Source organism: Psammomys obesus, unplaced genomic scaffold (assembly GCF_907164565.1).
Source record: "Psammomys obesus unplaced genomic scaffold, mPsaObe1.curated_primary_1811, whole genome shotgun sequence".
Classification (NCBI taxonomy): Eukaryota; Metazoa; Chordata; class Mammalia; order Rodentia; family Muridae; genus Psammomys; species Psammomys obesus.
The window spans coordinates 16535895-16551724 of NW_026596039.1; the positions used below are offsets into that span (position 1 = coordinate 16535895).

Sequence of the window (15830 nt, forward strand, 5' to 3'; positions counted from 1 at the left end):
CAGTGACAGCATAGGTGTCCCTGGGTCCCTTGACCTCTCTGGCCACCCACTGGGGGTGGCTTGGCCCTTGGAGGCTTCCATGATGGCTATTAGGGATCTTGTAAGGGTGATGGAACAGTACCAAGCTGGATCTGGTGATGAATGAACCTAAGCTCACGGAACTGCCCACCGCAAAAATGAGTGCAAGTTAGACTTCAATAAACGTTTTCATTGGAAAGAGATTTCTGTTTATTGTGTGTGTGCGTGTGTGAACGAGCACACACATGAAAGCCGGAGGGCAACTTTATGGAGCCAGTTGTCTCCTCACATCTTTAAAAGGGTTCCAGGGTTTGTGCAGGCTTGAGAGGCAGGTGCCTCCACTCGGCGGAAAGAAGCCTACGATTCCGCCCCGTAGGCTTCCATGCGGGCCCCAGGCTTGAGCATGCTCAGCTGGAGTGGCAAAGAGCTAAGGGGCAGCCAGGACTAGGTGTGCGGGAACGGGACTATTCAGAATAGCACAGTCTGAGTGACACATCTTTCGTCTGTCCTGGTGTCAATGATGCTTCTACAAATGTATACTTATGTTGAAGTGTTAAAAAAAAAGTCAACTTTATTGTATGATAAATTTAAAAACAAAGTTCTTTAAAATAGTCTCCTTCAGGGGCTGAAGACTCAGCAGTCAACAGCACTGGCTGCTCTTCCAGGGGACCCAGGTTTGGTTCCCACCATATACATGGGGGCTCACATCTGTCACTTCCAGGGACTCCAGTGCCCTTTCCTGGCCTCTGAGGGTACCAGGCATGCGCGCAGTGCACACACAAAGAGAAGGCAAAGCAGCCATACACACAGAATAATGTTTTTTAAAAAGTTAAATATTCTCCTTAATTGCAGAAATATCTTGAGTGTCAGCAAGGGGGCAGGTTCTGTGAAAGCAATGGATCACTGTGTGTGAAAGAGACAGGCCCAAACCGACCATGACCTGAAGGCAGAAAGCCGCCAGAGTTGTGGTGCCCCAGAGAAGTCCACTCTTTCTAGAGGTTGGGGACCAAGGACAGCTCCTCAGAGGGCGCACCAGCGTCTGAGGGAGAGTAGGAGCCCTTCATTCAACCAACATTTATTTTGCAACTTCTGAGCTCAGAGCTCTGTCCCACGCTCTAGAGTGAATGTGAACTCACACACCCCAGCCCTGTGGAACACACACTCCCACGGGCAAGGTGCGGTGACTGGTGTGTTGCCAACTAAGAATGGTGGGTACTGACAGGGAGCACTCAAGGAAGCTGGAGGTTTAATGCGGTTATGGAACGTGATGAGGGAAGGCCTCTACAGGGAAGTAACATTGGAGCAGAGGATCACGGGAGTAGAGCCCTGATTAGTACAGCTATGTGAAACGCTTGGGAAGACTCTGAGGTTTGGGCAGGAGCTACAGCAGAGATAAAGAGAATCTGGGAGAATCTGCAAATGTGGAGAAATGAAAGAAGACCCAGGAATCTAGTGGGTAGCGGGGGTTGGAGGGAGATGATGGAAAGACAGGCCGGGGTATGATGGCATGATATACCATCCGTGATATACAAGCAGCACAGCAGCTGCTGCTTGTATGACTGACTCCAGTGCCTGGCACACGGGAAGAAGGAGGCCAGGCTGGACTTTGGAGACCTGATCCCCCCCACTCCCTTCAGGGGCTTCCTTGAAGGCATTCAGAAGTGCAAGCCACCTCTCTCTGTGTCCGTCTCATGGCTGTGGCTGGTTTGCTAGGTTGACTGCTAACGGTCACATCTTTACTTAGGGCCTCGCTGGCTGTGACCCAGAGGAAGCAGTAAACTGCCCACGTGGCTGCTCATGTCATCTCACTACCACCCAGGGGCCCGTGGCATGCTGGGTAGCCTAGGAGCCCTTGGAAGGCACGTGGACCTGGAAGAGGGGAGGTAGGAAGAGCCCCATGGTGCCGAGAATGCACACAAACACGAACACCCACAGGAACAGGCGGTCGACCACCATGGCGACGAATTTCCAGTCCTCGATGACCTGCACACAAACAGGGGCTGGTTACAGGCGCCAAGTGCAAAGTGGCTCCTCCCTCTGAACCACGCCCTCGCCTGCTCACCAAGACCTCGCCAGCCATGTGGGGGCTTAGGACTATGCGTTGGCGTGGCAGGACCTGAATCCCGGGATGGCCTCCACCGGCCTGCTCTCGGTGTTCTCCCACTCCATATGACCTGACCAGGGTTGGGGGAGGGAGTGGCAAAGCCACGGGAACTTGGGCTGTACCGTTGTTCCCCAGTCTCCCTTGGATCCTCTATGAGCACCCAAACTCTGCTGCTGCTCAAGATCTCAGGGAAAGAGGGCCTGTATTTGCACATGACCCGTATGTCCTAGATAGCTTTGGTCAACTCGACACAAGCTGGAGTCCTCAGGAAAGAGGGAACCTCCCTGAGAAAACGCCTCTATCTTATTCGTCTGTATGCCATTTTCTTGGTTGATGATTGATGGGGGAGGGCACAGCCTGCTCCAGGTACTGCCACTCCTGGTCAGGGGTCCTGGGTTGTAAAAGAAAGCAGACCAAGACAGCCATGAGGAGCAGGCCAGTGAACAGTGTTTCTCTGAGGCCTCCTGCCTGGAGTTCTGACCATGGCTTCCCTCAATGAACCATGACTCAGAAGATATAAGCTAAATGTTGTATACCAAATTGCTTTTGGTCATGGAGTTGAGCACAGCCAACAGAAACCTAAGACATCATGCAATCCTCCCCTGGGTTTACAGTGTCTATAGACCCTGGGAATACCCAGCACAATGTAAATGCTATCTAAGTGGTCAATGGGTTGTATTTGGGGGTCTAATGACAGGGAGGGAAATACACGCCAATGCGGACACCTTTCTACCCACTGTTTTACCCACAATTGGTTGAATCCACGTGTGCAGAAACAGAGGCCCAAATTTACCACACCTGGTAATCCTAAAGCCAAATCTGGTTACGGGTGAGGGAGGTTGAGGTTTGGGGATCACAAGGCTCTTTCCCCTCATTTTTGCCCCACAGCCTCTGACCACTGTAGCTCTGCGTGGAGGGAGATGGAAGGCCCCCTGCTTGACAGGAGCTTGCCGAAGAGCTGGGAACCCCAGCGGTTTAATCAGTGCCAGTCTAGTCACAGCAGCGCCTGCTGTTTTCTATAACCAAGGCTCCACCTCCTCTGGCCTTGTCATCTGGCTCTCTGGCATTCCCACTCGGTTGCTCTGCACTTGCTCATCTTCTCAGACCCAGCCATGGGGTGTGGCACTAGCAGAAACCTGGCTGGCCTCCCGGGTACCACTGTAGACATGCCTGCCTCCTTGGTGCTAACAAGAGATCCTCAGGAAGTGGCCAAGTGGCCAGCACCCCAGCCTCCTCCCCCACCCCCTAGCTGGGAAGGCTCGGCAAAGACTTAGGAGTTAGAAATGCAGGCAGCAACTGGCAAACTGACGTCAGTGACCCAATTTTCGAGGGCCCCATGATGGAGTGCATCAGCCCAACCTCCCCCACCCCAAACACCAATTGCTCCTGCTCCTAAGAGCCAGAAGGCACCACAGGCTCACCATGCCGTGATATTAGGGTTGGGGGACTCATTTTGGCAGCCTTAATTTCAAGCATATTTCTATCTTTTCATATTTTTGTGCCACGTACAGTGATGGCCAGTTAGTCACCACGAGGACAAAAGTGTTGTAGAGGGAAACAGCTCCTGGGGTGGCTTAGGCGTGGGCTGGCCAAGAGAGGGAAAACACACTTCTCTAACTACATATCAGTCAATTAGCCAATAAGCGCCTCCTATGCTCAGTACAGGGCAAGGCCCTCAGAGGGGTCCTGCAGTTTAAAGATTGCTGCTGAGTGCCAGCTGTGTGACCCCCGACAAGTCAGAGCACGTCTCTGGGCCTCAGTTTCCCATTGTGAAATAAGGGCTCTTGAAAAAGCCACGTCCCAGGATTCCTGGAAGATCTGGGGTTGTTTGCTTACTTCTGCCAGAGCACCTGGCATTAGTTTGGCATTACAGGAGCAGGTGGTTTTAATACCACTGAGTCCTGCCTGCCTCCTTCCCTCCTGGGGCTTGTTGCTAGCTCAAGCAAGGGTACAGGAGAGTGGCGCTTCTCAACCTGCGTGTGCACGGAAATCCACAGGAATTTAAGGGTGGCTCCCAAGCTTCCTCCAGAAACCCCGACTCAGTTGAAGATGTAGTTCTAGCACTGGGAAGGTGGATGCAGAAAGATCAGAGTCCAAGGTCAAGTTCTGGGCATGTGGCTTAGGGAGAGGGATTTTGCATAGCATGGATGAAGCCATGGGTTTGACCCCCTGCAGCACAATAAAAGCTAAGTGGTGGGGCATGCCTGAAATGCCCCATTGGGGCATTGGGGAGGCGCAGGTAGGAGGAGGAGTTTACGGCCATCCTCAACTACACAGTGAGTTTGAGGCCATCCTGGGCTGCATGAAACATGATCTCAAAGAAAGAAAAGAAAAGAAAAGAGAAAAGAAAAGAAAAGCATTAGCACTTTTGTGTGTTTTGACTGATGGGGTGAAAGACAACAAGAATAGATGAAAATGTGCAAGCCAGAACTCATGATTAGCACAAATGTTGAAACATACAAGAAGCAATATGATGCACAAGACAGCTCAGAGTGACAATGGTGTTGATGAGGCTAGTTCTTTCTTTCTTTCTTTCTTTCTTTCTTTCTTTCTTTTTTTTTTTTCTCAAAACAGGGTTTCTCTGTGTAGCCTTGGCTGTCCTGGCTTTGTAGACCAGGCTGGCCTTGAACTCACAGAGATTCACCTGCCTCTGCCTGCTGAGTGCTGGGATTACCAGTGCACCCAGCTGGTGAGGCCAGTTCTAAGAGTAAAAAAATTGATAATATATTTTTAACGTTCCAGGTCACCATCAGCTATGTAGGGAGTTCAAGCCCAGCCTAAGCTACAAAGAGATGAGGGAGGGAAGGGGGAAATTGAATGAAAGAAACAGCATGATCAAAAACAACAGAGCTGTGCTTCTGACTGCGATGGACCTAGGAGGTCCCAGGGATCTGGTTCAAATTCCGAGATGGGGGCCTGGGAGGAATCTTTGAGTCTAATAAGCCCCTGTGGAGGCTGATGCTACTGGGAGTAGCAGGCCAGTGCCGCCCAGGCCCTACATTCCTTTCTTACATTCCTCTCCCGTTCTTTTCTCCTCAGTGTGATTCTGGAACTTTGCACCCAGGGCTTTTTAGCTGGTGCTAACTAATGGAATGCCAGCACTCTCCCCTGAGAATGCAGCTGATGAGAAGGAATTGCAAAATGGAAAGGAGGAAGAAATCCTCTTAATGTAGCAGCCAGTGGAGAGAGGCACAGTGTTGCAACATGAAAATTGAAATATTCTCCTTCATCTGACAAACTCTCTTTAGGGTAGAGAAATGCATTGGAACGTCTAACCAGGAAGGCCCATGTGTCTATTTATTATAAAATCACCCTTATACTAGTGAGTTTTCATTGTCAACTAGACACAACCTAGAATCGCCAAGGAAGGGAGTCTCAACCGAGGAATTGCCTTGAACAGACTGGATTGTGGGCATGTCTAGGGGAGATTGTCTTGAATGGTAATGGATGTAGGAGAGCTAGGTCCACAGTGGGCAGCACCATTCCCTCAGCAGACGGCCTGGGATGTATGAGAAAGCTAGCTAAACATGAGTCTGTGGGTGAGCCAGCAAGCGGCCTTCCTCCGAGACTTCCTTATCCTTCCTGGCTGTGGTGCGTTCCCCAGCCAGAGTTGGTCCTGTTGAACTAGTCAGCAGGCCTGGCTTCAAGTTTCTGCTTGAGTTTCTATCCCGATTCCCCTTAGTGATGGACTGTGACTTGCAAGTATGAGTCAAATAAATCGTTTCCTCTCTGAAGTTGCTACTTGTCCTAGGTTTGTTATAGCAAGAAAATGAAACTAAAGCACATATGTTATTTGTTCGGAGGAGTTGTTTGAGATGCAATGCACAGGCTATGAAGGAGAACTGAACCTCATTTTTGAAAAATCTGTAATTCTAGTCACCCCACATGATAATTTACTAGCCTGGTAGCAATAATGCCTTAACTGATGTTTCTATACTCCCCAAAGCTATAAATCCTCACAGGGCTTCTTTGCAAGTCTTAGTGAGAAGAAGCAGGTACCCTGTGCGACCCAGCCCAAGCTGTGCTCTCTAAGGATAGCTGAAACACTTTCAGATCCACTGAGAACCTTTTACTCCAGGGCGTGCAGCGCCTCTCTCTTCTGCCTCAGGGTTTTCTTTAGCACCGAGGGTGCTTGCTCTGGCAACTGGACATAAGTGGGACATATAGGAACAATCACACCCCAGGGTTATCGCCAACTGGAGGGGCATGGACGCTGGGGGATGGATAGGCCAGCCTTCATCCGGGGACTATCCTGAGGCTAGTTGTCTGGGCCCGTGGGGGTCTCTGTGGGGCGGCTGCACCCCCACCTGTAGGCTCACTAACGCCCTCTCGCGGGCCTCCCTTTGCCTCTGTCTTGCTTTCTCCACTTCCTCAGCGTGCTCCGTAGGGTTACCTCACAAGGAAGCTGCCTGTCCCCAAACCCCATCTCAGGCTGCGCTGGGGCAAGCCAAGACCAACACAGGAAGATTGTTTCTTCCTCTTCCTCACCTATGAAGCTATAATGAAACGTTTCCATTTGGACGCTTCACTCAGGTGCCGGGGCAGGGCTATGACTTACACTCTGATCCTGGTTGTCACTCTTCAGGTGCTGGGCGATGAAGGTGACACCCTCTAAAGCTTCCCGCAGGTCCTGCCGGAACCTCCCAGAGGACCTCAGCCGGGCATCCCTGGGGAGGCCCGCTGCGTGGGGGCTGGCTGCAGACTTAGAAGCTGTGGGGACAGGGTTCACAAAGTACATGGAATGTCCATAGAGGTTGGATGGGCTGGTGGGGCCTAAGGCAGAGGTGGCTGCAGCCTCGGCCATGGTCAGGTGCGGCTGGCTGGGGTGAGGTCCCCCCGCTGGGCTGCCTTCGAGACCTGGGCGCTTCATGAAGAGGAAAGTGGGCAGCTTGTTCAGGAAGCACTCCTGGACCCAGGCCGCCATGGTGTGAGTGCTGGGGGAGCGGTGGTGCACGTTGAGGACGCACACAGTGGTGACGATGGAAAAGGTAACCAGCACCATGGTGAACAAGAGGTACTTGCCGATGAGTGGTATGTCGAGGGAGGTGGGAGGCACGATCTTGGAGATGAGCAGCAGGAAGAAGGTGAGCGCCAGCAGCACCGAGATGCAGAGCGTCATCTTCTCGCCGCAGTCTGAGGGCAGGTAGAAGACCAGGATGGCCAGCGAGGTGATGAGCACGCAGGGGATGATGAGGTTGATGGTGTAGAAGAGCGGCTTGCGCTTGATGATGAAGTCATAGGTCACGTCCACGTAGCTGGGGTCCTGTGGGTCCACCGTCCTTCGTCCCGGGAGGGCTACAATGTCCCATTCGCCGCTGGGGGTAAAGTCATCCATGATGGCTGTGGGTGACTTAAGGACCATGTCGATCTCTGTGTGGTCGTAGGTCCAGGAGCGAAACTTGAGGGTGCAGTTCTGCTGGTCGAAGGGAAAGTGCTTGACCTCAATCTTGCAGGCGCTCTTGTAGATGGCGGGCGGCAGCCACTCGATGCTGCCATTGGAGCGCACGATGACGTTGGTGTAGACAGACACCTCGTAGGTCCCGTCGGCACTGGGGGGGGCAGAGAGAAGAACGCCACACACCTATGGAGGGGGCTGGGCCCGTTCTCAGGAGCCCTCTCCCCAAGAGCCCTCAGGGGTCATCCACCTTCCTCAGGCCTGCTTTTCTCAGCAACTGCCAACCATGAGGCACTGAAGGCCTCTCCTGGAATCAGCCCAGTTAAGCCTCAGGAGAGTCCAAGGAAGCAACGTTTTGTACTGCATTCCTCATTTTCTAGCTTGGAAAGCAAGGCTTGGGGAAGCCGGAAGACACCATCAAGCTCCTCAAACTATTAAGCGGCACAGAGTGGATGCGGGCCCTCGTCCTGCTCCATCCTTGGCGTCCTATTCTTTACCCTCACTCTTGTTCTCCTTGTCCAGACCGATCTCAGACTCCAGGGCTCCTGATCTTCCTGCCTCAGCTGCTATCACGCCAATGTACCCGAGATCCTGACACGTGGCAAGTCAAGGTTGCAGCCCCCGACTTTGACAAAGCCACGAAGTCACAAAAAGACAGAGCAGCGAGGCAAAGAGGGTAAGACACTGACCTGGGGAGCTGACGGCTGGCCCAGTCCCTGCCACACTGAGCAGGACAAGGCCTTTCCCTCTCTTGGCCTCTCTTCCCACCTTCCCACAGAAGACTCTGTCTCCCTCCAGCCCTTCTCTTTCTCTAGTTCCACCGCCCAGAAGTCTGGGGGAAGCACAGTAGAGGAGGGCTGAGGTTGAATTCGGGTGTGCGAGGCCCTGGAGGCTGGCCTGCTGACCTGGCCGGACCCTCGCTAGGCTTCGGCCACCACCCCATTACTCACTTGTTGTATAGCACGATGTCAGGCAACCAGACACGCTTCGCGGGGATCCTCAGAATGTTCACCCCTTCATAGCAGGAGCTGTTCCAGGCCAGGCGGTAGTCAGTCCATTCCTACATACACAAGCAAGGTCACGCCACCTGCAGGTCCGCTGTCACCAAAGAACAGCCCCAACTTCACAGGCACTTACCTGTTTCAGCCAGATGTTGGTGGTCATGATCTGTTCTCGCTCGTTCTGGGGAGGGAAGTGAGGGCATCAGTTCATCTGGAAAGAGGGGACCCCCACAAGTGGACTATACCTAATCTCAAAAAGGCTCTGAGCCCCAGGGCTGTGTGAGCAGCTCTCGCCTAAACATCTCTTATGTAATGTATGAGTTACCTTTCACATTGGTGCAACCACATACTGACAAGGAGCAGCTTAGGGTGGGACTGAGTTTAGCTCAGAGTTTCACGGTGAGAGTGGCACGGCAGCTAGGGCTCTGGCCTTCATGTAGAGTTCATACCTGGTCATACTGTAGGAGCAGGCAGGAAGCAGGGACAGACTTGAGCTGGACCTGGGGCTAGGCTATGACCCACAGGCCTGCTCACAGCCACCTATTTCCTCATCTCTAACAGGTCCTACTGCTTGTCAGTGTGGCCTCCTGGGGCCAAAGTGTTTAAAGACACGGGGTGTGGAGGGGACACTCTGTAGCCACACCACAATACTCTGTTCCGTCCCCACGGGCTCCTGGTCATCTGATAGTGCCATGATACATTTACTACAGCTCCAAAGGCTATGCAGGCTACACAGTCTTACAGTTCCAACACTGTAAAAGTCTGAAGTCTCTTCTAAGATTCCAGACACTCTCTTACCAGTGAGTCCCTGTAAAATCAAACGATAAGTTACTTCTGATGTAGAATGGCATAAACATTCCCATTCCAAAAGTGAGAGAACATATGAGAGCATATGAGAGATGGGACCAAAGGGTCTGGAGAGATGGCTCAACGCTTAAGAGCAGTGGCTGCTCTCACGGAGGACCCGGGTTAGATCTTTAGCACCCACCTGGAGACTCACAGCCATCTGTGATTCCAGTCCCAGAGGATTCCGTGCCCTCTTCTGGCCTCTATGTGCGCTGCAAGCATTTGGTGCCCATACAAACATTCAGGCAAAGTACCCATATGCGAAAAATAAAAATAAATCTTAAAAAAAAGGACCAAAGCAAGACTGGAACCTTGCGGGAAAAACCCAAAATCTTGTATCTCCATGTCCAGCACATGGAGGCATTGGTGCCATCATCCGGGCAACAGCAGCCTGCTGCCTGGGCTGGCTCCGCTCTGTTGCCTGCAGTTTTCACTGGTGAATATTCCAATTTTCTCTATCTCCTACATTCTGGGGGCTCCACTGCAACTCAATCTCTCCCAATCACAGTCTCATTCAGCATCTTTTCGGAGGCTCCCTGCAGAGAATCCGATCTTGTCCCACGCTGCAGCCTCTGCAGCTTTCCCGAACCTTGGAAAGGGGGCCACAGCCCTGTTACTCTTGCCTCTTCCATGCCTGACAAACCAGGAGCAGCCGGAAGATGCCAAATTCCACTGCCAGCTTGAGCCGGTCCCCTTCCAGCTAACACTGCCTTCCACTGTGTGTACCTTTGTGGCTCACCCCTCGGAGACACTTTGCTGGATGGCGAGCTTTGAGCAGGAAACCCTGGCATCTATAGGCTCTCTCTCCTTTCAAATGAACTTCCCGGGGCCTTCAACGGACAGAGTCTTGTTTCCACAGCATCTCTCCTTTTACGTCAATGCACAAGGCCTGGTTTCTCTTTAACAACATCAACCCTTTCTTACCAGCTCTAGCTAATTTGTCTGTGACCCATTCATCTTCAGCTTTAGCCACATTCACATTCCTTGCCAAAATATATGCTTTTCATATCTTCTTGGTTTGTCCTAATATTTTCTCTGCCAAGCAACTTAGTCAATTTTTTTTTCAAGACAGGGTTTTTCTATATAAGCTTGGCCATCCTGGACTTGCTTTGTAGATCAGGCTGGCATGGAACTCAGAGATCCACCAGCCTCTGCCTCTCTGAGTGCTGGGATTAAAGGCGTGCACCATTGTGCCTGGCTGCCAATTATCTTTTAATTTAGCTACATTCAAATTGTTAGGGCATGGGTAAAACAGAACCAGACCTTTTTTAAATTGTTTGTTTGTTGTTGTTTGTTTGCTAGAATATGGCACAAATGGCCTATAGGCTAGTTCCCAATTGAGTCTTTGTGCTCTTCTGAAATCTCATGAGCCTAATCTTTTTTTTTTTTTCCTTTGAGACAGGGGAATTCACTCTATAGACTAGCTGGCCTCAAACTCAGAGACCACCTGCCTCTGCCTCCCAAGTGCTGGAATTAAAGGTGTGTGCCGCCACTGCCCAGCCTGGAGCCTACTTTATCCTGCCACCTCCACCCCCCACCCCACCCCCAAATCCTGGTCTTCCACAAAGCTCACCAGATGACCCTTCAAGCTCTGGTTTAGCATGCTAGGATACCAGCAGCCCTTACTTCCAATATCTGTATTAGGTATCTTGTTCATCACTGCAACAAATGCTTGACAAGTGGCTAAGGGGGAAGCAGCAGTGATTCTGGCTCACAGTTTCATGCCAAAGGATGAATGGCTGCTGGGGCTTTGGCTTTGGTGTGAAAGCCCTCGGCTGGTCATGTGATGGCACAGATGGACAACAGACATTCACACCCACAACTGGAGCCGGGCTAAAACCATAAGCCCACCATCAGTGACTACTTCTGCCAGCCAGGCCTTACTATTTAAACACTCCACAACTTCTCAAAAGTGTCTCCACTGGAGACAAGTATGCTAACACATGAGCCTGTCTGTAGAGGCTATTTCACATTCAAACCATATTAGGTAACTCAAAGATATTTGACACTCCCGGCTCAAAACAACAACAGGCATGCCATTTCCTGGCCCATCACACCCTCTCAGGGGTAATTATGTCAGTAGGACAAAAAGTGACAGACGACGTGACATTTTGGGCATCTATGGATGCTTGCTCTGCAGAACCATCTAGCTTCTTTCCGGCTCTCTTTGCTGCCACGCTGGAACGTGGTCCTCATCTACATGGCTCAAGATGCTCACTGGGGCTCCAACCACGATACCCACATCCCAGGCTGTCATGAGGGAAGAAAGGTGAATGTTAGTTGTCTCATTTTGCTAAGTTTTTTTTTTTTTTTCCTGGTGAGTTTTAATGTTCTTATATGTTTGAGTTCTAGAAATCACCTTCAGTTCTTCTTAAAAATTCCTAGGTCTCTGAAGAAACCTTCCATTATCACCCCCTAAACATATTAACAACAGCCATTTTCATTTTAAAAAGAAGTTTTTTTTTAAAATTATTTTAAATTGTGGCAAAATACTCTAGCATAAAGCTTAAGTGTTTAAAATTTTTTTATCCCATTCGCTTCTTTGTACATGTGCTCACACGCCATGACATGAGTGTAAAGGTCAGAAGTCAGCTCGCAGAGCGCTGAGGATCTGAACGGAGGTCCTCCTGCTTGTGTGGCAACCATTTTCCTGCTGAGCCATCCCCCAGCCGCTCTGTCCAGTGAGTTCCATCGGACTGCACCCATCCCCGCAGGCTCTCTGGAGGACCCACAGGAGCCATCTGAACCTAGCCTGTGCCGAGCTGGTTTGGAGAGAACACTGCTTTTCGTGAGGGCTGATCTCCTCTCACTGTTGTTGCTCGTTTTCAGTACTGGGGTGACCCTTTTAGGAGCCCCAGCAGGCTCCCATGTCCTTGGTCAGATCCAGATTGTCATACGCACCCTTTCAGCCCCGTGATGGCTCTGCTCGCAGCTGCTGCTCTCTGTCTTAGCTTCTTGGCCAGATACTGCTGGCCAGTCCTCATGTGTGGAGACAAGTGCCACAGGCTGTCAGGGGCACTTCCTGGAGCTTGGCCACCTCAAATCCTGGCTGAGGCTCTAATTACCCTAAAATGGAGCCTTCCCTGCCCTCCAGCATTTTGTCCAGCCCTTCTAATTCTTCTCCAGAAAAGCTAGTCAATGAAAGATGAAAGCCTTGATTTATCTTTTGAAAATATATTTTTTAAGCAAGACATGATAACGCATGTCTACAAGCCCAGCCTCTGGGAGCTGAGGCAGGAGGTAAGGCCAGGCAGGACTACAGTGATAGACCCTGTCTCTAAACAAGACCCTGCTTTATGTGATTTGTGGTTTCCACAGTGAGCAGACTGGTGTCAGCTGCACTGCCTGACCAGTCTTCACAAATGCTGGTTTTTGTGTGTGCATGTGTGGTTGCAGTATGTTCAGATACAAATGCAAGCTTCAAAACCTCAGTCCAGTTTCCTCTTCTTCCGCTGCTCTCTACTTTTTGAGGCAGGGTCTCTTGCGAACCTGCAGCTCACTGACTCCGGCTCTTCTACCAGCCTGCTTGCCCTGGGGACCCTCTGTCTCCGCCTCCTGAGTTCTTGATCTGCAGATGGACACCATGGCTTCCCAGATTTTAAGTGGGCTCTCAGGATCCATAGTCTGGTTCTTATTCTGTATGGAGAGGAGCTTCATCCACTGAGCTCTCTCGCCAGCCTCTTACCTCATTGTAAGATGGGAGTTTTTAGCTGGGCAGTGATAGCGCATACCTTTGATCCCAGCACTCAGGAGGTAGAGGCAGGCAGGACCGCAGAGTTCAAGGCCAGCCCAGTCTATAAAGTTCCAAAACAGCAAGGGAAAAAATATGGGACTATGAAACTTTTCTAGTTTCCAAACATTTCTCCTGTGCATCTGTTTTGCCCCTTATTTTTCTCTACTCCACTAGAGGTTGCCGAATGTGACAGAACATTGGTATAGGACCTTGGCTGTCACACCTCAAAGGGTGGGAAAACCTTTCCCACCAGCACAAACTCCTGTCTATTCCCTAGACAGTCCATCTTTAAACTGGCTATGTCCCTAATACTCCCTACTCAAAATCAAATACCTTCCCCTCCAAAACCCAGAAAGGAACCCTCCCTATTAAAACCAAGTATTTCCATTAGATGCAGCCTTTGGGGCTTTGACAGCCCGTAGGGGCATTAGCAGAAGTGAAATGGAGGCTGCATTCGCTCCTGCTTCTGGAAGCCTCTATCACTCCATGGGGCCCACAACTCAGATCTGGCAGGGGCAGCCTGAGTCTGGCAGTGTGGCCAGATCTGCCCGCCTGTCTACCCTTGCCAGAGAGGGCAGCTGGCTTGCCTGACTGAGCACGAGGCCTTTGCAGGTCATGGATGCTCTTGCCTTGGGCTGGCCAGAAGCCTGCACTGCTTTCAGCTTCCTATGGCAGGGAAAGGGCCGAGGCAGGGCTGTGTGTCTCTCCTCCTGGGCTAGGCTTCCTCCTAGGGGGCAGAGGCAGCTGCCAATTTGGACAAAGCCCTTTAAACACTAAAGATGGGAGAAGCTAAGCCTGCAGAGCTCACAGGGCTGGAGAGAGAAAATGACACTGCCCAGAGGAGTTCCATTTCCCTCAGCTAGCTTCTGGTGGCTGCACACAGTGCCCATGAGATCACTCTTTGGAGCAGTTTCCAGAGGCAAGGGTCCCAAGCCTTTGGTGGGGACAGGGGAAGGTTTACAAGGCACTGTGGTTCCTTCAGACACCCTCATTCTAATACAGCTGTGGAACAGGGGGTAATTCCAATTGATTTCACCTTCCTCAGCACACCAAATCACCTCACCTCTAGCTTTCAACACTGTCACCCTCCTTCCCACACCTGTTGTGCCTCCTATGCCTGTCCACACCTCCATCCACAGGCCTCCACAGGCCTCGGCCTGTACCTGAGTATTGGACATCCAGCTGAGCAGAGGCCAGGATGGATCCACAGTCTGCCTGCATAATGGTCCTCCTTGGCCTTTCCTCTTTGATGACTAAATGCCATGAACCTTCTTCTGTCTCCTTGCCACATACTGATAGAGCTAAGTCAGGCAGAGTAACTGTATTCCCCTGCCCAATGATTGGTTAGGCTTGGATGTGAGTTTCTAGCCCTGGCCAATGAGATGTGTTTATCAGGAGGGCAGGACTCTGAGAGAGTTTTGTTGTTGTTCCAAAAGGAATACAATCCATTGGCATCCCTGGAAATGCCCTAGAGTCCTGACATCACTGAATCATTGAGTCAGCGAACTCTGCAAGCATTGACCTGCTCCTGGTTATGTGACAAGATAGACACCCTTTTTGCTGTAGCCACTCTCAGTTCAGTGTCCTATTACTAAATGCCAAGACAGTTGACTTGCTATTAAGAGCATGGGCTTTCAGATGCTCCAACTGTGAATCAGAGGCGCAGAGAGGACAGGACATCCCAGGCAAAAGGAGCAGCAGGTGGATAGGCTCCAGCAATACCTTTTTGGGAGAAAGAATTTTAATCTGGAAGCATGATCAGCACTCTCACAGTTTAGGTAAGTTGTTTAACTTATAGCTACGGGGGAAAGGCTTAGCTGTCTGGAAAGCAGTGTAGAACATTTGCTTACAAGGGCTGTGCTGGGAGGAGGAGTAGGAGATGGGCATGGAATAGAGCTGGACAGCAAGACACACAGTTGGTACCAATGGTTGACAAATAACTAACTGGGTATTTCAAAATAGCAATAGAAAGAACTTTGAATCAACACAAAGGACTGATAAATGTCTGAAGTTCTAGGTATGCCAATGACCCTGACATGATTTTTCAAAAAAGTATTTATTTATGTATACAGTATTCTGACTGCACACCAGAAGAGAGTACCAGATCTCATTTTAGATGGTTATGAACCTTCATGTGGTTGCTGGGAATTGAACTCTGGACCTCTGGAAGAGTAGCCAGTGCTCTTAACCTCTGAGCCATCTCTCCAGCCTGCCCCCAAACATAATTTTTACATGAGTGCAATGCACCCCAGAAAATGAAATTACTGTGTCTATCAAAAATATATATTCGGAGCTGGAGAGATGGCTCAGCGGTTAAGAGCACTATCTGCTCTTCCAAAGGACCTGGGTTCAATTCCCAGCACTCACATGGCAGCTCACCACTCTCTATAACTCCTGTTCCAGGAGACCTGACTTCCTTACACACGCAGACAAAACACCAATGCACATTAAAAAATATAAAAACATGTATATTCATATATATATTTAAAGAAATAGTAGAAAAAGCCAGGCGTGGTGGCGTACACCTGTACTCCCAGCACTCAGGGAGGTAGAGGCAGGCAAATCTCTGTGAATTCAAGGCCAGCCTGGTCTACAAAGCAAGTCCAGGACAGCCAAGGCTACACAGAGAAACCCTGTCTTGGAGGAGGAGGAGGAGGAAGAGGAGGAGGAGGAGAAGAAGAAGAAAAAGAAGAAGAAGAAGAAGAAGAAGAAGAAGAAGAAGAAGAAGAAGAA

At 50.6% G+C, this 15830-nt stretch overlaps 1 protein-coding gene across 2 annotated transcripts in view; it reads right to left on the bottom strand.

The window, feature by feature from the left end:
- Nucleotides 1–530: 530 nt before the first annotated feature.
- Chrnb4 (cholinergic receptor nicotinic beta 4 subunit) overlaps nt 531–15830 on the bottom strand; it is a 20428-nt gene continuing 5128 nt past the window's right edge. Inside the window, exons 3-6 of one of the 2 annotated variants that reach the window (XM_055621859.1) lie at nt 8655–8699; nt 8468–8577; nt 6681–7671; nt 531–2001 (exon numbers count right to left, since the gene is read on the bottom strand). In XM_055621859.1, coding sequence (XP_055477834.1) covers nt 1861–2001; nt 6681–7671; nt 8468–8577; nt 8655–8699 — 1287 coding nt within the window. In that variant the 3' untranslated portion in view covers nt 531–1860. The remainder of the gene's footprint in view (nt 2002–6680; nt 7672–8467; nt 8578–8654; nt 8700–15830) is intronic. The other variant, XM_055621858.1, reaches the window with a different exon arrangement.